At 44.4% G+C, this 23,172-nt stretch overlaps 1 protein-coding gene across 5 annotated transcripts in view; it reads right to left on the bottom strand.

Annotated features, from left to right (window-relative positions):
• Window positions 1-4,221: 4,221 nt before the first annotated feature.
• The window catches only part of RNF19A (ring finger protein 19A, RBR E3 ubiquitin protein ligase), a 48,533-nt gene continuing 29,582 nt past the window's right edge, over window positions 4,222-23,172 (bottom strand). For 2 of the 5 annotated variants that reach the window (XM_068125216.2, XM_078783723.1), the window contains exons 6-11: window positions 20,714-20,828; window positions 12,928-13,089; window positions 11,154-11,352; window positions 10,936-11,070; window positions 10,531-10,780; window positions 4,222-4,771 (exon numbers count right to left, since the gene is read on the bottom strand). In XM_068125216.2, the coding sequence (XP_067981317.1) occupies window positions 4,697-4,771; window positions 10,531-10,780; window positions 10,936-11,070; window positions 11,154-11,352; window positions 12,928-13,089; window positions 20,714-20,828 (936 nt within the window). In that variant the 3' untranslated portion in view covers window positions 4,222-4,696. Of the gene's footprint in view, window positions 4,772-8,082; window positions 9,621-10,530; window positions 10,781-10,935; window positions 11,071-11,153; window positions 11,353-12,927; window positions 13,090-20,713; window positions 20,829-23,172 lie in introns of those variants that run through there. The other 3 variants (XM_068125214.2, XM_068125213.2, XM_068125215.2) reach the window with 2 other exon arrangements.

Here is a 23,172-nt window from a genome sequence, read left to right as displayed (position 1 = left end):
ATACAAGTTGTCTTTCATTAAACACAAGTACAAGCACATATACACTTGGCAATGGGGATGGTCCAATCCCACATTTTCTGAGCCCAAACCTCAAAAATTGGGAAAAGGCAGGAACCCCGAATCGATTTGCAGGAATTCCTGGGAAACTAATAACAGCTTCTTGAAGACTACTTTCATGTTTGAAAATGTTGAAGGCTTTTTCTACCGTGTAATATCCATGCTTGTGTGGAAACAGAAGACGACCACAAAAATTCCTAACAACTGTCAAGTTGATGTGGTAATACAGTATTGAATCTTGAATCTTGAAAAGTATCCTGAACTTTGTGTTGATCGAAACTTTCACTCGTTGGTTTGGGTCTTATTCTCACAAGCTGCTATTCCACAACATGGTTGAGGATGGTTGTGGAAGCCTACCAATAAAATATTGTTGCAGCCCTGGGTTTTGGGTCTACTAAGAGGAGGTGGCCTCGGTTCCCTTCAAACTTACTGGGCCTGAGGCTTGCTTGCCGCACACGAATAACCGTCGTAGCAGGTTATGAATAAACCACGGATGCCAACCAGTTAATTACGTGCTTCAGTGTCTGCCGTCTAATACCATTTAACAACGTCACGTGACCTTCGGACCAGGATACACACCCTCGGCTATGCACTTAGATATTTGAATGAGGGCTGCTGAGCAACCGCTTGGAGCAAGCTGGACTAATGAGCCAATTAGTCGGGGAAATCACCAATAATTTTTTCGGAATTTTTTTTGATTAACGAGTAACCTTAGCTCGTTTATAGGATAACTATAAAGTGCCGATTGTTTTCAGAGGACTTTTCCCTTTTTTTCCTAATTGGTAGATATCTTCAGTTATGAATAAAAATCTAACCTTTGAAAAGTGAAAGTAGTTTTCAAAATGGAAGATGAAAGAATCAAACTGATACAGCGCAACCCATTTACACCTGACAATGGTGGACAAAATGTTAAGCTTTATATACTCAATTCGGTGGAAATGCGAATGGTTCGATGGATGTGCAGAGTATCGTTGAGAGAGAGGAAGACAAATGATGAATTGCAAAAGATGATGGGAATAGAGCCTGTGATTGATGCTGTGAAGAGGAACAGGTTGAGATGGTTTGGTCATGTGTTGAGGAAGGATGAAAGTGACTGGTTGAGAAGTGATGGAAATGAATGTAGAAGGAAGTAGAGGACGGGAAGACCGAGAAAGACTGGGCTAAAGATGGTGGAAGAAGAAATGCGGGCAAGGGGGTTAACAAGGAGAGATGCAGAAAATAGGGCAAAATGGAGAAGATTGTCATGGGGACCGCAAGGCCAACCCCCGCTCTAGCAGGGAAAATGGCCTTAAAATGCATGTTGTTGTGTTGTTGTATATACTCAATTCCATACAAATTGTACAACTGACTTTGCCATCATTTCTCACATTCAATATACTTAAAGCCTCCCAAAAAAGGTTCATTGAATGTGTGCACATGTATATTGTCGGTTGGAATAGGTAAGAGGTTCTGAGCCAGGTGACTCGGGATGGGTTTTCATTCCTTGAGACGAGGTTCATTTAAAATGCTTTACACATGTATATCAGAATCCCTGGTGTTGGGCTAGCGGCTAGGGTGCCGGCTTAGGATTAACAAGGATCCTGGGTTCGAATCCCGGTCGATCGCTGAATTAACGCCAGGTGGGTTGACTCAGCCTGTCATCCTTCCGAGGTCGGCAAATTGAGTACCAGTTCACTGGTAATTCCCTGTTTGTCGTTAAAGGCGGCAAAAAGGGTTGGCGTCAGGAAGGGCATCCGGCCGTAAAACATTGCTTCAAATAGGGGACCGAAAAACAACAACAACCACGGTTCCCGAAAAAGGCCAACCCCCGCCGTGCGGGGAAAAATGGCCTCTAAAGGTGGGTTTTTTTATTTTTTTTTTACACATGTATATCAGATAGGTTGGTTATCTGTGAAAGGCACAAAAACTATCATTGTACAATTCGTCTCAATTGTTTCTACAAACCAAAATTATAACATACAACCAGCGATATTGAAAAGTAAATGTGGACTCCATATCCAAATTTAAAATCATCTTGTACCAATTTTATTAACAATAGTAATATGTATATTTATAAGGCATATCCACCAACATACAGTACTCACAATAAGTTAGGGATATTGTGGGAGTGAGTTTATGTTTTTAATAGGGGTTGGGGTTATGGTATTGAAATCAAGAATGCTTTGTTTTTTCACACACATTAATAACCATGGAATTAGGACCAACAACTTTTTTCAACATAATTAATGCACAAAATCAACCACACCGAAGAACCTGCCAATATCCCTAACTTATTGTGAGTAGTGTAGAATACTCAAGGTGCCGAAATTTCACATCGAATCACAAATTTGTTTTTTTAATTTTCCATGGGATGGCACTCCTATGTTGAAAGGTTCGCGTCAAACGCTCATACGAATTTTATAGCGAATAACTTTGAAAAAGTGAGGGCCTCGGCCGACTTTCCGCAACATGGTCATGGTTGGTTGCGGACACATATTACGAGTAAATCCCTCATCATGAAGTTAAATGTGAGCACCATGGCCAAATTACTGCCCTGACTGAGAAGGCAAAGTCGAAGCAGCTCAATCCTGGCCAAGAAACCACATCATTAGTACCTATGCTTGAGCAGTAGACGATGCAATTGTGGGAATGCTTGAATGTGGATACGAGCAAAATAGGCCTTTGCCTAAAATTTTGCAATCGGGATACATTATATAAACATTTGGCAAAATCTTTCAAATTGTAATTTTGGATATAAAATTGAAGGATAGTTTTTTTTTTTTAATCCTAAAATACATATCCTGAGTCCTGAGTGGGCTGACAGTCATCTAGAGGGTGTAGTGCAGGCCACTATTGATTTTGAGGATCCCCCCCCCCCTAGGAGTCCCCCTGATTCCCTGGGAGGGTCCCCAATACTTAATTGAAACCCTAAGACCGGGCAATCCTGCGGACCAGAGCAGAAGGGCTGTAATGGGTTTCAGAGCAATCGGTTGGCAAATAAGGGACGAGTAGGGATGCGGTTTGGGGGTTAACACCCTTCCTCCAACGGGAACCCACATGAACCAAAATAGAAAAATCTAAGCCTGAGCGATTGTGCGGGCTACTGTCTTGTATTCATGTCAAGTTTTAGAACAATCAGCCAGGTGTTAAGGGAGGAGTAGCAAAAATAGCAAAAAGTGAACAGAGGGATGGACATCTGGCCATCACGACCCATTTTACAAGTTCATCTCTGATAATAATCAAAGAGATGACCCAAAAAGGTAATGTACTAATGGAGCCACAGTTTGATATAACTCATGAGCAAGGAAATTTTCCCCCCTTCCCTCATCTCATCCCCCCCCCCCCCCCCCCCCCCCCCACCCACCCCAAACCCAACCAGGGTGAAAACTACCTCCCTCCACCTTTGGTAAGGTAGGTGGAGGCTGTTTTCACCCATCTGTTTGTGAAAAGGATATCTCAAAAAGTTGTGGACGGATTGGGATGAATCTTGGTGGATGAGTTGGGTAAGGGATGAGAACAACTGATTCGATTTTGGAGGTCCGTATGCAGACCCGGCCCATCAGAGGGATAAATAAGGCAAACTATTCAGCCTGGTGGAGGTATGCGCTCCACTGAGTGCCGTTATAGTTGGAAGGCTGCTTCAATCCTGGAAGAACTAGGAAGACAGAGCAGGGGAGCGATACCAAAGATGTGATAAGCCACCAGTCTAATGATAGCAACAGGCCGCATACCTAAACCCCTTCACAAGAGATTTTGACATCGAGAGCTTCCGCTTCTACAGAATCTAGATGTGATGCTGAGTCACCAGTCCGTAGGAGAGAACAGTATTCCAGAGTCCTGGACAAAGGCCCTGATTCCAAGTTGAAGAACGACTCAGAACAACAGACGATGCCTTGTTTTTGCAGCTAGCTTTAGAAGACAGTTTTGATCCGTGATTAGCCCACGAGAAGTGATGGATGATGGCAAGACCAAGAAATTTAAGATACCTATTCTTGCTGCCGACCAGAGAGAAATGATTGAAGGAAGTTTCATTTATCAAACAATTTTCATTCCATATCTCCACTGGATGTTTCGATAGCTTTAACAAAAGTTTTGAATAGGTGTACAGATCCAAAGACCATTTAATCCATAATCACAACCACATCTCCATTATCTACTTCCATAACCTAAACTCTCACCTTTGACGACATTTGCAAGAGCACTTTTTATTTACTTTTTCTTTTTTTTTTAATACATGGCCCAAGGCTCCTAATGACTGACTGTGACAGACAGAGACACAGAGCAACACCAGGATACTCTGAATACCAGCGACGTCATAATGGCACCGCTTTTCTCACCGTACTCAAGCGGGGCATTTCCTCGAGTAATTTCCTCTGCCCCATGGATACCAACCGATGGGGGTTATTTGTGCTCTATACTTTTAAATCTGCTGAACGCCAAGCAAGGAAGCAGCACATACCATTTTTAAAGTCCTTGGTAAGACTAAAACAAAATGATTAAATGTTTTATGACATGTTAAAACTAATATTTGAAAAAACGTCTTCCACCACACAAACAGCTTCCGAGAAAAGGTAGATAAAATACAAGAAGCAACAGCCACATCCGTTCACAGAACATTTCACCTTGCCTTGCACCCTGTCGGAATTAACATGTCAAGCCATCATCTCTCGGGTATTGGAAGTTGGTAACGACTGCTGGCTGGCATCATCCGTGCAAGCTGTGATGAGCACAAAGGCTGCAATAATAAACAAAAACCATTGCAAAGTCAACGGCCTTGAACCAATGAGCTGTCCCGTGTGACACTCTCAATGTATTGCACATTTCGATGCACTTTGGAAAACCACCATACCAGTATGAATTGCTGGTCGCAATGAAAACCCGGTTAAGGGACAATGGTGACAAACTAACCTCGTAAATAATGTGCCTCGGCTGTAAGCACATACAACAACAACAACAACAACAACAACGACAACAACAGGCATTTTAAAAGGCCATTTTCCCTGCAAGAGCGGGGGTTAGCCTTGCGGTCCCCATGACAATGTTCTCCATTTTGCCCTATTTTCTGCATCTCCCCTTGTTAACCCCCAGGCCCGCATTTCTTCTTTGACCATCTTCAGCCAAGTCTTTCTCAGTTTTCCCCGTCCTCTACTTCCTTCCACATTCATTTCCATCACTCTTCTCAACCAGTCACTTTCATCCTTCCTCAACACATGACCAAACCATCTCAAACTGTTTCTCTTCACAGCATCCATCACAGGCTCTATTCCCATCATCTTTCGGCTTCCTCTCTCTCAACGATACTCCACACATCCACCGAACCATTCGCATTTCCACCCTTTCCAGCCTTCGTTGCTGCTCTACGTTCATTACCCATGTCTCGCTCCCACAAATCATAACACTTCTCACACATGCAGCATACACCTTTCCCTTCAGCTTCAACGACACTCCCCTCCTCGTCAGCACACCACTCAGTTCCCGAAACTTCTTCCATGCACATCTCACTCGAGCAACCGTTGCCGAGTCTGATCCTCCTTCTCCATGTCTCCTAGGTAACAAAATGTTTTCACACCTTCCAGCTTCACGCCGTCTCCAAGATCCAACTCAACATTTCCTCCATCTGCAGCCCCCTCTGTGCACACCTTACACTTGAATGTAGCTGCCACACTGGTTAATGACCCTCTCAAACCACTACATTTTTGATGAACCCACTCAGCGCACATTGTACATTGAATTGAGTTCACTCCGACACCCTTCCTGCACATAGCACATGGCCACTTCCCAGTTCTTTCCACCTCACCACTTGCCATCACCTTTGTTTTTCCGATATTCACCTTCAGACCTTTTGTCTCCATACATTCCTTCCACTTGTTCATCTTCTCCTTCAGTCCATCCATACTTTCTGCAATCAACACCAGATCATCTGCATACAACAACTCCCACGGTAAACACTCATTTACGTTCCGAGCCAGCACCTCCATCACAGCTACAAATAGTAGTGGACTTAATACCAATCCCTGAAGCACTCCCACCTTCCCCCTCAAACTCACCACTGTTCCCGTCCTTCGTCCTTACAGCTGTGCGCGCTTTTGTACATTGCCATCACTACTCTGATCAACCATTCCTCCCCTCCTAACTTCCTCAATGCCCATGTCACTACTTCACGTGGAACCCTATCGAATGCTTTCTCCAGATCAACAAACCCAAGAAACAACTTCTTCCTCTTCTCCATGTACTTCTCCTGCAACTGCCTCACAATAAAAAGCACGTCTGTCGTTCCTCTTCCTGGCATAAATCCAAACTGCATTTCGTCAATCTTCACTTTCTTCCTTATCCTCCTCTCCAACAACCTTTCCAATACCTTCATTCCATGCTCCAATAACGTTATCGCTCGATACGAGCCACAGTCCAGAGGGTCACCTTTCCCCTTGTGTAGAGGGACGAGGGTACTCAGTTCCCAATCCACTGGAATGCAGCCTTCTTTCACCACCAGATTGCAGATCTCTGTCATTCTCTTCCCACCCCAATTTCCCGCTGCCTTCAACATATCTCCCACAACTCCCGTCGGCCCTCCCGCTTTTCTACTCTTCATTGCTTTAATCGCTTCCTCAACTTCCTTCTCGGTTATCTTCTCTGCCGGTCCTAAAACTGGGTTACTCTCTATGTTGCCATCCCAATCATTCTCTGCATTCAACAGTATTTCCATATATCTCTTCCATCTTCCTTTAATTCCATCTGGGTCCACAACGATTTGTCCCACTTCATCCTTCAAGCAACTCACCCCCATCACATCACACCTCTCTTTCGCTATCTGCTTTGCCATCCTGAATACCGCTCTCTGACCCTCTTCCAAATCCAAGCGTTCTCCGAACATTTTCCGACATACCTCCTGCACCTTTGCTACCTTTCTTTGCAGCCTTCTTGGCTGCCTTATAACTTTCATGCTCTTCCTTTTCTGCCCCCGTACCCTTCGCCTTCTGCCACTCCTTGAACTTCTTCCTCTTCTCGTCAATCTTCTTTCCAACTTCATCATCCCACCACCATGTTTCCCAGTGCCTCGGTGGTCCTTTTGTCCATCCACATACCTCACCAACGGCTCCCAACAGACTTTCTTTCATTGACATCCAACCACTTTCAAGCTCAACCACATCATCCTCTACCATACTCAGCCTCTCTTTTAATGCCTCCCTCACTGTCACCTCTATCAACCTCCACACCTTCATTATCGGTTGGTACTTCACCCGCCGAGCTCTCCTCGCACCTTTCAACCTTATGTCGCAAACAACCAAGTGGTGGTGTGAAACAGCCTCCTCCCCCGGGATCACCTTTGTGTCCCGGAGGTGCCCCCTTTCTCGCCTACGCACCATCAGGTAGTCAACGGTTGTCGTCGACCCACCTGACGTGTATGTAACAAGCGTATTATCCTCTTTCTGGAACTGAGTATTACAAATCAACAAATCAGCTCCATCAGCAAACTCCAAAATCCTTTCACCTTCTCCATTTCTCACACCATATCCGTAACCCCCATGAACTCCCTCAAAACCGTCCATACTCCTTCCCACATGTCCATTTAGGTCTCCTCCTACCACAACAACTTCCTTATCTTTCACGTTTTCCATCAGCTTCTCTATTGCACACCAGAACTTGTCCTTCTCTTCATCGCTCAGACCAACCTGCGGAGCATATCCCGAGATGACGTTCACCAAGAGCTTTCCAATCATCATTTTCACCATCATCAACCTTTCACTCACTCTCGTCACACTCACCACGCTGTCTACAAACTCCTCAGAAAACAGGACACCAACACCATTCACGCCTTCTGGGCACCCTTGCCACCCAAACTTGTATTTCTGTCCCTGCCTACCCTTCACCATTCTCACACCACTTCCCTTCCATCTTGTCTCCTGCACACAACATATGTCCACTCTTCTTCTGACCAATACTTCCACCACTTCTCCTGATCTCCCTGTCATTGTCCCTACATTCCACGTCCCAAACTTCAGAAACCGATCTCCACTCGGCTGTAAGCACATGCGCAGACAGATTGCATGCAGTTAAGAGTTTTATTAAATGTTTGAACAATAAGAAAAAAAAAACAACAAAAAACATTCAAATTTGCAGTGCCAGTCATAGAGAACCTGCTCGTCGCCCAAGTGTTTCTTCAACAACGGCACAAACCTCCGGATTTGCCTGGAGCTATCAGAGGGCACTTGGCCCAAAAGTCCTCCGAGGGCAGGCCCCAAAAAAATAAAATAAAAACCTCAGCGACCACAAACCTTCACAAGTTCGATCGAGTCGAACCGACGTCCAAATTTGACAAAGAACAAGAAAGCACAAATGAAAACATGACGCGTGCCAGGCATATGGCACCTTTAAAACCATCGACATGGGATAAAGATTAAACAAAAGCAGAAACCGATAATACATCGCTCCTATTGCACTTGTTAAACGGAATGGCTAAAAAATATATATCAATGTGGCACTTGTGCCACAAGAATACTGCAAAACTAAAACGTTAAGTTTTGTAAGCACGATAGGCAAATCAACTGGAAAGGTCCTAACCCAAAATATGTTTATACAAGGCCTCAAGTGCTCACATGCAAACCACTTAACGTATGCGGAAAGGCAAACAGAAGAAAATAAAAAGGGGCCGTCTCAGTTGCTGCTGTTCATGTTTCCAGGTACAAAGCACAGGGGCTCGCCCATAAGTGTTTTGTTTTACACGTCCGAGTTGTGTACGTTATCGCAAGAAGATTGCCACTATCCCCCATCAGATCCTCGCAAGATTCTGTCCGTCCATGGGTGTGGATGGCTCTGTGCATTGAACGATGAATCGCGTGCTTTCAGCTCGAGGCATAAAGATGATTGCCGGATGTACCAGCGGTAAGGCCAAGAGTGAAACCAGGGGAAGGGGGGATGTGGGGAGGGGGTGGGGGTGGGGGGGGGGGGGGGGAGCAAAAATATGCCCAAACTCTGATTGGCCGCCAGCACGTTGCGGGTTGTCACTCCCATGCCAAGTGGGGAAAAAAATATGATGATGCTTTATATTGACGTTATGCTTGGTGAAACGATTTTTGGTTGAGAGAGAGGAAGTGAGGGAGGGAGGCAAGGGCCGAAAGACCGTTCTGAATAAAAGCAATAGTTGGAACAGATGGCAAGATGAAGTCACCAGATCAAATGTCTGTGTGGATGACTGTGCGATGAGCCATAGCTGTTGCTTCTGGCTTTCCCATCTCGTCACGCCCGTTGTGGGATTGCCGGTTGCCCATTCCGGGGACGGATCCTCGTCGAGCAATCACCGGAGACAGGCGAGAGCTCGTCACGGCAGTGGGACCTGGCAGAGGCGGGGAGTCGCAGCGGCCAGGTCGGTCATTCTCGACCTCAGGCAAAGGACTCACACGTGCGAGGCGCAACACGGAATACTGCCCCTCACAAATGCCCTCAAAGTAGCCGAACTCCGACAAGTGGCTAGAATGTGAGCCAGCAACGGAGGGAAGGCTGTCGCTGAGAGACGGTGACTCCAGTTCACTCGAGTTCACGCTCCCTCGGTCCAGTACTTGGGTGTCTGAAGCTTCACGCAGCTCCTGCTACAGATGATGCGGAAGTTTAAAATTGCAATAATAATAAAAATGGACTAACGATAAGAGATAAACTGCAAAATACTAAAACATTCATAAAAGTGCTGCAATCAAATTAAAATGTGGTTGCAATTAAATATAATAATAATAATAATAATATTAATAATAATAATAATAATAATAACGGCATGTCAATAAAAACTCCAAAGAACAGATTGAAAAATATATATAATTATTCTCTTTCCACTTCATCTAGGCAAAGCATTCTCATCCCAACAGGTGGGCTAAACAATTTGTCATTACAAACAGTGCCTTTCCGCAAACAACAAGCTACTTGAGTCCCTTTCCACCAGGAATGACCCAATATCACATTTTGAGTTTAAAATTCCCCCCTCCCCCCCCCCCCCCCCCCCACCGCTTTGACACCTGTGACCCCAATTCCCCACCCCCTGGGGCATGAACCAAGGGTTAAATCCAAAAAAGAATTACATATTTAATGTGTCCCCTAATGATTGCATATCCAACGTTTAATTTTAAAATGTGCCTGTTATTGCATTTTTCGGGATCGGTACTTTTGGGGTGGGCCCAAAACGACACTGCTCTCGCACTTTTCTTGTCATGTGATCATAACTACCAAATTTGGTGAATTTCAGCACAACGACAAAGACGATTACAATATCCCCTCGGTTCTTTTCCAAAACTCTTAGTAATAAAAAGGATATATAAGAGGGCCGCATGTTTCTGAGGAGTTTATAATTATCAAGACCATTCAAGAGCAAATTATTCAGACCTACCTATCCCGCGCGCAGGTCCATTCGGTGATAGAAGACGTTTAGCATGTTTTTCTGTAATGTTCACCGGAATGATCATTACTGCAGTGATGTTGTCTCCCACTAATAGGCAGATAAAGAAATCTCACCTTTATCTTGATGCTTGTCCTCCGCTTCCCAGCAAATTTGCCTTTCTTCGACGTGCCACAGTCCTTTGCCCGCTTGCCCACATATTTCCCCACACAAATTGGTGCCACGGCTACTGGACTCTGCGGGGAAACCCCCTGGGCGAGCGGACTGGTTCGGGGCAGCTCGTCAGAACCAGCGCTCCCACTGCAGTGCTGCTGCTTCGATGGCCGTGTCTCGATGTCCACGTGCACCTCCATGTTGGTGCTGTCACTGAGGTCATGGTGAGTGAGGGGAGGGTTTCAGCTTAGAATAAAAGCAAGCATTACACAGAAATGCTCGCACTCTTGTCATATTTAAACATACAAAACAGTAATTTCAGCTGGAGAAGAGATCTTCATAATTTAGCATAGATATCCTGCACCCACCGGGAGGTGGTTGGGCCAGATATGACAGATGATGGGACAGCACGGCTGCTAGTATTGTCACTGCTGATAGCGAGGCTCACAGACTCTCCACTCAAGCTGCTGCGTTCCTTCTGTACATCCGCCTGCACCTCAAGCCTGTAAATAGACAGGGTCAACGGAATCGCTGCAGCGACGCCGAAGTTCGGAATATTTACAAGAACAGCTTAACATTTGCACACCTGCTGTAGCAACTTCCGGTAATGCTGGCCCCTGCCAATGCTGTGGTGCTGGCCGTCTCGCTCACGGTATCGCGCAGAACGCCAGCCCGTTCTATGTGGCTTCCGCTAGCGCTCAGGCTGCCTGTCAGGCCACCCACGCTGCTTTCGCCAATGCTTGGGTTGGTCACACTGTGCCGTGCATCAGCCACTGAACCAGAATCTGATAAAATAAACAAGCATTCTGAGTATTGCGCTGCAATACATGTCCCCTACCGGCAGTCTGTCGTCCAGAAAACTGTTGAGGAAATTACTAAGGGTTATTTACCCACAGGTTCTGAATCGTTCCCAATCGCTAATTACCTCAGGACGGGCTCACCTGTGATTCGCACTCAGGACTTCGATTTATACACCTTGCAGACAGGTCAGCAGAAGCACAAGAAAATAAGTCGTTGATAAAGAACCTTTCGAGTCGCTAAATATCAGTAATTTATTACATTTTCCGGTTCACGATCAATGATCGATGTGTGTGTGTGTGTGTGTATATATATATATATATATATAGATGTTGCTCGGCTTGGCACTGCTCCTCCCGAAAGCGCACGCTGTGTCGCGCTTTTGACGTTCGCAGACGAGGCTGAGGGCGCACGGTGCGGCTTGAGGAGAACTCAAGAATAAACAAGAGATATCCATTTTAAAAAATATTTTCGTTTAATTAACGATATCTGCCAAACCACATGCCCTATCGCAAATTCCAAAAGGACATTTTAGTAGACTGACATGCTGAACAGATCTGTGAAGTTTCCCCTCGATTGGATCAAAAATGAGGGAGAGGCTCGGTTTTAAAGGTTCATGCTTAAAAACGTCATAACTCAGAAACCATGTGATGCATGACGTCATGCTCATTGACTTTTTTGTTCGTCATGGGTATGCGATTTTGCCTGCAAAGTTTGGCCTCGATCTGTTCAGCCGTTGGAGAAAAAGGGGTTTTCGTGTTTTCACGAAAAACAATATGGCGACCGAACCACGTGACCTGTGACGTCATAATTACCATTAAAATATTCTGTAGACCGAGTCCCCCCTACGGTGAAAATGTGATCTCAATCGGTCCTATTATTGCAGAGAAAATCTTTTTTAAAGGAAATTAAAACTTAAAATGGCACTGAGTTAAGGGTCATCAGAATTATCAGAATTACCAAAGTTCAAAGTGCCATAACTGTCAAAAATGATCGAAACGTCGTGATGTTCGAACTCGATCTGTAACTTATCATGAGGAAACCATGTACCAAGTTTGAAATCATTAGCATTAAGCATTTAGAAAAAAAAGTCCGGAAAACTGTTCTTTGCGTGACGGACTGACGGACGGACAGACGGACGGAGGGACGGCGTGCAAACCTATAGTCCCCTCCGGTGTACACCGGTAGGGGACTAATAAGATTACATTCGTTCGTGTGAATGACTATCACGTTTGGATAACCATAATCAGTGTAGAAAGCATTTTTCCTGAAAAGTAGTGAAAATAACTCCACAAAGCAGAATGAAAACACATCACGTTGGGCACTGTCAAATAAAACCCAAAAAACAAGCAAGGCAAGAGCAGAGGAATACGAGAACAAACAGGTACGTAAATAATATAGTTTAGCCAAGGCCAAACAAACCCAAAGCCATTTATTCCGACGAATGAAACGCCCTGAAAATAGAGTACGCCAAAAAAAAAAAAGGAAAAGGCAAATGGAGGAAGGAAAATTTAGTACTGGAAAGAATAACTTTTCAGGTAACCAAACATTCAGATTCTTACCGTTATTTGCATGTGCTCCGCCCATATTCACGTCATTATCATCGTCAAACTCTATCCGAACGCCACGGCCATTCCCAGCCGACACACCACAACCTCCATTTCGGCACAAGGATACTGGCACAACACCGTAGACATATGCCAGCATGATAGGCACACCAATCCCTAAAGATACACATTAAGGGGGAAAAAAAACAACACCAGACATGCCTTAAAAACAACTGATAAACAATGTCGCTTTTGATCCACAAATTTCATCAAATCGGAATTGGGTTATTCACCAGTGCAACAAGCATACATCATCTGAACGATTTGCAATTTCCTTGGAGTAGCTCAGGCATTTACATTATGTCCAGAGCATCAGCGCACAATGACCTACTTTTTCAACACATCAAGGAATCTTTAACATCCATAAGTGTCCTGTACTGCAAGCAGACTTTTAAAGGATGCAGTCTCTGAAAGGAAAGAATGATGGAAGACTTCACACCTCCTCGGTCGACATATGTTTAAGAAAGATAGCCCTGATTTCATGTCTCACACTGAGGGCCTCCATCAATTGTTGAGAGAGCATAAACAGCATGTCCAAGACAGAGTGACCTGATCTGAATCCAAACTGATGGTCTGAGATCAGGCCATTGGAGAAAAGGCAGGATTTGATGTCAATTGCCAAGAGGGATTCCAGATTTTTAAGACAGCCGCTGATGCCATCCGGATCAGTTGCAGAATCTGAGTCGGCAGTTGTCAGAAACTTACCCACATTCTCAGGTGAAAAGGGCACAGGGTCGAGGAGCAGTTGAGTGTGACTGGGTCCGTTAGGTACAAAGAACGAGGTGTTGGGGCAAAATATTTGGAACCAAACAGAATTGAGGCATTCTGTTTTCTCATGAACAGTCGACTCTGGTGCCACTTCAAGTGAGGGAAGGGATTGAGGGTGAGAATACGCCAGAGACAGACTTAAGGTGCCACCAGGTCCTTGGATCAAATGTGCCTCGTCAGTATAGCAACCACATCATGTCAATTCCTGGCATGCTTTGGAGGAATCTAGTAAAGTAGTCCAGAGGATATCAGAACTTCTTCCGCACATTTCCAGTCCCATTCATCCGATGACGATAACTTTAGAGAATGAACCAGGCAATGGCCCCAAAAATGCCCATTTTGGTGTGCTGAAATACAGCAACTGCTGTTGGAGGAACACTCTCCAGAGACCTTTCTTTTTGAGAGAATATCATGAGCCTCATTGCCTCCCTTACAGTTGGTACTTCTGTCGTACATCAACATGACAAACCTCTCGAGAACAGGAAATTGCAACGTTACCATCTTCTATTGGAGCGTGGCTCGTGGATTCAAAAGCAAATGTGGCTCACCTTGGCCAGTAGTAGTGTCATTCAAGAGAAAAATACTTTTTCACATTTTCATCCAGATTAAATGTGCAAGCCCTGTCACGTTCACCTGAACATGCTTCATGGAAAAACAAACTAGAACGGCACTCTTCGACGTCACGTCCACTGATATGCCTCCGCACACATTATTACATCATTATAATACTGGTATCAAGTTTGATTTAAATCCATTCAGCTGTGCCCAAGTTAGCACATTTTTACCTGACATGACCTCTGACCTTTGACCTCGGGCCCCCCAAAATCAAACCAGTTAATCTTCACATCATTATACATATCTGTACCAAGTTTGAATTTGATCCCTCCAGCCATTCTCAAGTTATAGACCTATTACAGACTTTGACCTTCAACCTTTAACCTCTTGAACCCAAAATCGAATCAGTTAATCTTTACATCATTATAAATACTTGTACCAAGTTTGAATTTGATCACTTCAGCCATCGTCAAGTTAGACCTATTACAGATTTGACCCCAAAATATAAGAAGTTGATCTTTACATCATTATACATACCTGCACCAAGTTTGAATTGGATCCCTTCAGCCATTCTCAAGTTATAGACCTATTACAGACTTTGACCTTTGACCTCAAAATCTAATCAGTTGATCTTTACATCATTCGACATAAGTGTACCAAATTTGGTCATAATCCCATCACTGGTTCACAAGTTATCGTGGTAACAGTATTTTTACCTGACATGACCTCTGACCTATTGACCCCAAAATCGAATCGGCTCATCTTTACCTCATTATACATGCCCGCACCAAGTTTGACGAAGATCCCTAGAGTAAAGGAACCATGAAAATCTGTTAACTAAATTGTTACCAAAAAATTTCTTCACCAATATGTTTGTAAAGGTGTGTAATAACATGTGTTAAAATGTTGAAGGTCAACTCCCGTGGGAAACCCAGAAAAAAAGCTGTTGAATTCGGGTACCGAAAAATTATTTTCGAGAATTTTTATTTTTTTTAATCGGCCCTTAAGTAACTTATGAGGGGTCAAATAAGGGTTTTTCATGATTCTGAGTTGATTGTTAACATTTATATTTCACCACAGACACTCCTTTGTGGAAAAATAATTTCTAAATATATCTCATTTTCTACTTTGCAGGACATGGAGTCTAGCAATATGGATGAAGACGTTACTCCACCTGTGCTCAATTGCTTCATCTGTGCACGCTCGGATACACCAGCTGAAAGGCTCATACAGGCAACTCCAAAGGGATACTCAACTTTATTGAAACAAGCAGAAACTGTCGAAAATGTTACTGTTGTGGAACGTATGAAGGAGGCTCAAAAGGAAGGAAAACTGAGGTACCACCAGAAGTGTAAAAATGATCTGTACAACAACTTTGTTGCAACCACCAAGAAGTCAGCTCAAGCATCAAAGGCAGAGAAAGAGTCATCAAAGTTGAAGAGAAGACGCACTACTTGTGAGTTCAGTTCATCAACTGGCTGCAGTTCTAGAAGATCACAGTCAGTTGACCTCCTGTATAAGGATGTATGCATTCTTTGCAGCCAACCAGCCCAGCTCTACAAAAATAATCCAGCACAAGCTAGAAAGAAATACAGAGTGCCAGATAATTTGACTGCAGATACACTGAAGGCAAGCTTGCTGAAGACAGCACGGAGTTGCGGGGATGACTGGGGCACTGAAGTCACTGGACGCCTGGAAGGGATCAACGACTTGGTAGCAGAAGAAACACTGTACCATTTGCGATGCAAACTTATGTTTGCGAGAGGTGACAGTTTGTCCAAGACTGATGAGGAAGGAAAAAGGAAGAGAGGACAGAGGAGTATTGATGAGGAGCGAGAGGCAGTTTTTATTGAATTCTGCGAATGGTTAGACTCAGAATTAGAGCATGGGGTAATGAACATGGACCAAGTCCATGAAAAGCTGCAGGAGTTTGATCAGTCACCAGAGAAGAGCCTTTCTTATTCAAAGCATTGGCTAAAGATAAAACTTCTAGAGAAATACGAAGACACCTTGTATTTCACAACACAGGAAAGAAGGGCAGATGTACTCTGTCTCAAAGATGGCACCGACAATGTTCTGCGAGTGCATCATGCTAATCTTGACCATGGAGATGAGAAGACTCAGATCATAAAGATGGCACTCAAGTTCATATCCAATGATATTGCCTTGATTGATTTAGGTCCAAAGTCATACCCCACCACACACAGTATGACTGACATCGATAGTCAGTTGACACTTGTTCCTGCAAGCCTTCAGATGTTCTTGAGACCGATTGTCAAGACAGACGAAAGAGTTGCCGTTTGGGGGCAGAATTTTATTAAGGCCTGTCGACCTCGGTCTGGAGTATTGCCACACCAAATGGGGCTTGCCATACAACTTGATCATAGATTTGGGTCAAAATGGATGCTCAACAAGTTCCACCGGCTGGGATACACTGAGTCTTACACGGAGACACAAAACTACAAATACTGCTTCCTTAATAGTAGGAGTGGAGATGATGTTCCAGATACTTCTGGCACTCTTGACACCATTGTGGAGGAAACCGATGAACAGATCAATGATGAGGTTGCGGTTGATGCTGCGCTTGAGGATCAATCAGTGATGACAGCCAAAGTGCCAGCCAGTGAAAGTGAAAAAAAAAAAAAAAAAAACACCTTTAGAGGCCATTTTTCCCCGCAAGCGGGGGTTGGCCTTTTTCGGGAACCGTGGTTGTTGTTGTTTTTCGGTCCCCTTTTTGAAGCAATGTTTTACGGCCGGATGCCCTTCCTGACGCCAACCCTTTTTGCCGCCTTTAACGACAAACAGGGAATTACCAGTGAACTGGTACTCAATTTGCCGACCTCGGAAGGATGACAGGCTGAGTCAACCAGTCTTTGTCAGCTTTCAACTTTCAGCCAGTGAAAGTGAATTGTCAAGTAATGATCAGGTGGTCTTTATGGAGGTTGGGGAAACAAACAATGCAGTCACTCAGTTTGTTGGAGACGATATAGATTTAAACATTGTCTCTATTCACGGAAACACTCCCTTTCACTCAATGGGTTGGATCGAAGTCACCTCTCCGGCACCACCTTTGCCAGATCCACAGACAACAGCAGCTTTCCCCTGGGTGAAGTTGAAGGCACTCGACAAAGCTAAGATCCTGAGAGGAACTGAAGTAAAGATTATTCCATTTACGAACAGAAAACAGATAGGAACGAACGCGATAATGTTTCTCCCCATCGCTGAGCTTTCCTCCTCCCTAGTACATGATCAGCCACTCCTCACTCCAGGTGACACACTCTGGGCAGCGGGGTGGGTGATCAAAGCCAACGATCCTGAGTTCCCACACTCCAACTGGAATGGCTGGATGAAGAGAATCCATGCTAATGATGCAAAGCAGAGCACACACATCAAGTTCCTCCCAGTTATTGAAGGAGACCCTAATGACCTCAACACCATCTTCACCACTCTGAAAGAGTGCATACGGCACGCTGGGGTCGCTATAGTGACCTTTGATCTTCCGGAAGGCAGCGGCAGGAGTGATCAAACCAGAGACTCTACCTCCAACAGAGGGTGCAGCTGCACAACATTCACTCCGTGCCTACCTGCAGACCCGGGACTGGATCCTTCTACAGAGCATGTCTCTGAACCCCAGTGACTATGGATGGACAAATAGGTGTGCATGGGTATGAGCCAGTTCCAACACTGGACCCCACGGCTCCTGAGGAGCTATTGCAGTTCACGAGCTGTAATTGTCATGGAGATTGCAGCAACCGGCGATGCAGCTGCAAGAAGAATGGGGTCACGTGCACGGCCTGTGGAGTCTGTAATGGCATTACATGCAGAAACTGCAGTCATGATGTTGTTGAGTCTGAAGAAGACATAGACAATGACTGTTGAAACTTCTGACATTGTGAATGAGAAATAACTCTTGAGTATTATATATGTATGTGAAATAAAAGCTACTTTGTGTGTAAATGTAAAAGTGAAAATATAAATGTTAACAATCAACTCAGAATCATGAAAAACCCTTATTTGACCCCTCATAAGTTACCTAAGGGCCGATTTAAAAAAATTAAAATTCTCGAAAATAATTTTTCGGTACCCCAATTCAACAGCTTTTTTTCTGGGTTTCCCGCGGGAGTTGAACTTCAACATTTTAACACATATTACACACCTTTACAAACATATTGGTGAAGAAATTTTTTGGTAACAATTTAGTTAACAGATTTGTGAAATATCTCATAAAATGCCCTTACTACTATAGCCGTTCTCAAGTTATCGCGGTAACGAAAACCTATCATGGACGGACGGATGGACAACCTGAAAACATAATGCCTCCGGCGACTTCGTAGATGAAGGCATAAAAAAAACAGTCTTCAGTCTTCCTTGGAGACCACACCCACTAAATTCTCAAAAGTTCTCAAGTTTCGTCCACTCAAATTTTCGAATGCCGAATTCTGGAAATACGAAATCTACTAAACTCAAATTAAAATGTTAAATGCCACTTAGCCCATCTTGTCTTAAATGTTCATGAAACCCCCATTTACACAGAAGGTGGAACTGTCATTGTTCATTGGCAGGCATTTTAATTTGCAAAATCGTTCTATGTTACTGGCCAAACTGTCCACATGCCCAGAAACCCAATCTCTTCGTCTGGAATTTCCAGAACGCTGGAGAGTTTCCAGGTTTACCATCTGACAAAGTACACATTTGTAAGTCTATATCTGCCACATTCATGTGACGTCAGGCTGCCCTTCACCAATCTCATAAAGCCCTCATCGCCATTATTACTAGCAACACAACAACATGCAACTACCGTCAATGTTCATATTTATCTTCAAACTAAAAAAGCAAGACAAAACAAAACTTTTTTTAAAGGCTAAAAAAAGACAAAACACGTGATTTAGGTAAATTTTGGCATTTACTTGGGTACAATATTCAAAATATTGCTGGGAACAAGTCACTTCCTGATGGGAATATGAATGAGGGGAGAAGAGGAGGAGGGGGGGAGGAGAGGAAGAGGGGAGGGAGAGGGGCGGAGGAGAGGAAGAGGGGAGGGAGAGGGGCGGAGGAGAGGAGGGAGGGGAAGGGAAAGGGGAGTGGATTTGGAGGGGGAGAGAGAGGAGGGAGGGTGGAGGGGAGAGAGAGAGAGGAGGGAGGGTGGAGGGGAGAGAGAGAAATGAGGGAGGAGAGAAGGGAGAGTGGAGGGGAAATGGGGAGAGAAGAGGGAGGGGTGCGAGGAGGGGTGGGGGAGCGAGGAAGGGGAAGAGCAGGGAGGAGAGAGAAGGGACGGAGGATGGAGCGAAGAAACGGGGGGGGGGGGGGGTGAGGAGGCGGGGAGTGGAATGGGAGAGATTATAATCGCACAAAAATGTGAGTCAATTAAAAAATGGGTACATAAAAACGAAATGGCAGCTCTGTCTACTGTAACGCCATGGCTTGCAAAAGCAGCCTGAATAGTGTTCACCAATCGCTAGATGTGGTAGCTTTTGTCAGATTTCACTCCAGATTTGGACATTATTTAGTCCAGAGCATCCAATCCTCATATCCGAATCCAGATTTTGACGATATGCTTCACTTATGTAATGATAATTATCGATCAGGTTTCCAAGGCAAGGTACGTTTGAGTAGGCCGAAACAAAATGGCAACTTAAGAACCCAGTGAGGTGCAATGGGCTGACCAAGATGGCAGGCCACCACATTGGTAAGTCGCCACATTGGGCTTTTTCCTTATGAGCACCTCGTTAATTAATCTTCAAAAAGGGTGTAAAAACACCCAAACAACCAGTTTTCATCCTTGCAATCCAGTTGGAGGTCCAAGTGTATGCATGAAAAGTTTGGGGCCGCTAGGTTTCATGGTTTTGGAGGAGACGGACAGACGGACACTGCCTTTATTATAGATGGTGTGAGACAATGACCGATGTGAAACACAAAATCATGGTGGTAGACATCAGCGGTATTGTGCCATTCAAACGTCAGAGCACCATTTCAGGCGATGCTTCACATCCTCTCTTGTAACATTTGGCGCCCAAGAAACAGCTATTCCATGAAAACGTTGCGTGAACCCGCGTTACGAGAGGAATTATTTATTGGATGCATGTTTAAATCGTTCGGTTTTTTTTTTTTGGTACTTTCCTGGGTTTATCCCACTCCACCCCCCCCCCCCCCCCCCCCCCGCCACTCCCTCTACCCCGATTGGAGTGTCATTTTCAATAAGAACTAATTCCAACACAAGTTTCCCATCATTTCAGTCTGCAATGCAGGTGTTTATGGAGCAGCCCATTTAAGTGTTAAACACTTTGCAAATCAAAATGTCATTCCCAGCCAAAGTGGCAAACAATAAGCTCAAAATGGTGGTTGCTGTCACATTTTGACCGACTATCCAGATACAGGCACTTCACAACTATTGATAAAGAGAGCGAATGTCGAGCCGTACCAACAGAGACAGCAGCGATGACGGGAGACAAAAGGATGGACAGGGTCACGCCTCCGGTGATAGCCAGGTTCCGCTTGTGCTTGGTCACGTTCTTCGCTTCCAATCGACGGTGAATCTGCCATGACAAGTTCAAGCGAGAGGAAAGCAATTTGAAAACGTCTCGCTTTCATCGCCGACACATGATTAACCGCTCCATAATGTTCATGTTGCGACAAACAAATAAATAGCAGGTTCTGTACTCCTTCGGAAAAAAATGACAATGCAAGAACTTTCCAAAAAAAAAGTAAATAATCATTGTTCAAGGAACTCTGTCGTATCGCCAATCTGAACACATCATTTCAATAAAATGATCCATCGGTTTATACAAAGCCAATAGTGCACATATCACAATAAAATTATCGACAAATCTCATGTTATAAATCACATTATTACCTCCACCACCAACGGTGGACGGACGGGGGTTATGTTTTCACCTGTCTGTTTATTTGTCTGTTTTTCTGCGTTTGTGAACAGGATATCTTTAAAAGTTATGGATGGATTTGGCCGAAATTTGGTGGAGACATTGGAAATGTGACAAGGATGAAATGATTAGATTTTGAACATCCGGATTCAGATCCGATAATTTTAAGTGATTCTTCACCATCGAGAGATAGGGCAAAAAGGATATACAGTGAAACCTTGACTTACGAGTTTAATTCGTTCTGTGACCGAGCTCATAACTCAATTTGCTCGTTTCTCAAATTAAATTTCCCCATTAAAATGAATTGAAATGCTATTAATCCGTTCCAGCCCCCCAAAAACCACACCAATTTTTTTTGAAATATATATATATAAATATCTCGCGCTTTATATTTCACCTGTATGCAGCATACAAGTTGGCAGGATGGCCTGGACTGGAGGTACGCACACTTGACTCTAAACTGTCCAGCCTGGGTTTGAATCCCGACCCAGCTATAACCTGTCATGTCGGTGTTTCACAGGCAGGGTGATTCATCAATGTGTGTACCGCTAAACTGGGCGCCCCGTTTGCGTCCCATTAGTTGTTGGATGTTAAGGATCTCACCGTGTCTTCCACAAAGAGAACGCGAGCTATCGCCGGCACTCTGAACAAGTTGTGGCCTGGCATGCTCTTCTCCTCTGCCGTTATATACATCCTCCTCGGCATCTTTTTCCAGAAGAGCCCTGTCTCGTCACAGTTGAAGATTTGCTGGGGGATGTATCCTTCGGCTTCTATCAGTTCGGCAAAAGTTATAATAAAATCTTCAGCTGCCTTCACATCCGAGCTTGCTGCCTCACCATGCCCGACGACGGAGTGAATGCCGGTCCTCTTATTAAAATTATCAAACCATCCCCGACTGCCTTTGAATGACTCTTCCGATGCCTCGTCCGTTGATGTTCCCGCCGTCTGCTGCACCAAATCCCCATAAATGTCTCGTGCCTTCTCACAGATGATGCTCTCGGTCACGGTATCTCCTGCGAGCTGCTTCTCCGTCAACCACACAAACAACAACTTCTCCATCTCTTCATGGACAGAGGTCCGGAGCTTTGAAATAATCTTAACGCCCTTGGCTGGCGTTATAGCCTTTATCGACTCCTTCTGCTTCAAAATCGTACATATCGTAGAAGTACTACGATCGTACTGCCTCGCCAAGTCGACAACACGCACACCTCGCTCATGTTTTTCGACGATTACGTGTTTTATATCCAAGCTCGCTCGCTCGTAACTCAGATCTCGGCTCGCATCACAAAGCAAAAAATCGACCGAGCGACGGCTCATATCTCGGAAAACTCCTAAGTTGGTTGTACTCGCAAGTCAAGGTTTCACTGTATAGCACAATATAGCAGGATATCTCAAAAAGTTGTGGATGGATTCAGATTAAACTAGGTGGGAAAGGTTTGGTGTGTGACAAGGGAGAATTGAATAAATTTTGATGAAATTCCGAATCCGGATTTGGATCAGAGAATTTTTAAAACCAAAGCGATTCTTCACCATCGAGTGATGGGGACAAAAACGATATATAGCATGATATTTCAAAAAGTTGTTCACGACGACGGCTTATGACAAAACTCAGGGGATGAGTTGGGTAAGTGACAAGAACAAGCCGGCCATATTTTGGTTCAGATCCAGATCCGGCCTATCAGGGGCATACAAAACGTAAGCTGTGCAGCCTGGTGAAGGTATGGATTCGGATACGACAATTATTCAATTCTGATGTCATTCTTCAGCATTGAGAGATCGGGCGAAAAGCGATATACAACAACAAACAACAACATGCATTTTAAGGCCATTTTCCCTGCTAGAGCGGGGGTTAGCCTTGCGGTCCCCATGACAATCTTCTCCATCTTGCCCTATTTTCTGCATCTCTCCTTGTTAACCCCCTTGCCAGCATTTCTTCTTCCACCATCTTTAGCCCAGTCTTTCTCGGTCTTCCCGTCCTCTACTTCCTTCTACATTCATT

The sequence above is a fragment of the Myxine glutinosa genome, chromosome 8 (genome assembly GCF_964187855.1).
Source record: "Myxine glutinosa chromosome 8, kmMyxGlut1.1, whole genome shotgun sequence".
NCBI lineage: Eukaryota > Metazoa > Chordata > Myxini > Myxiniformes > Myxinidae > Myxine > Myxine glutinosa.
The sequence above is the reverse complement of the archived record's forward strand: the minus strand, read 5'-3'. Positions and strand labels throughout refer to the sequence as shown.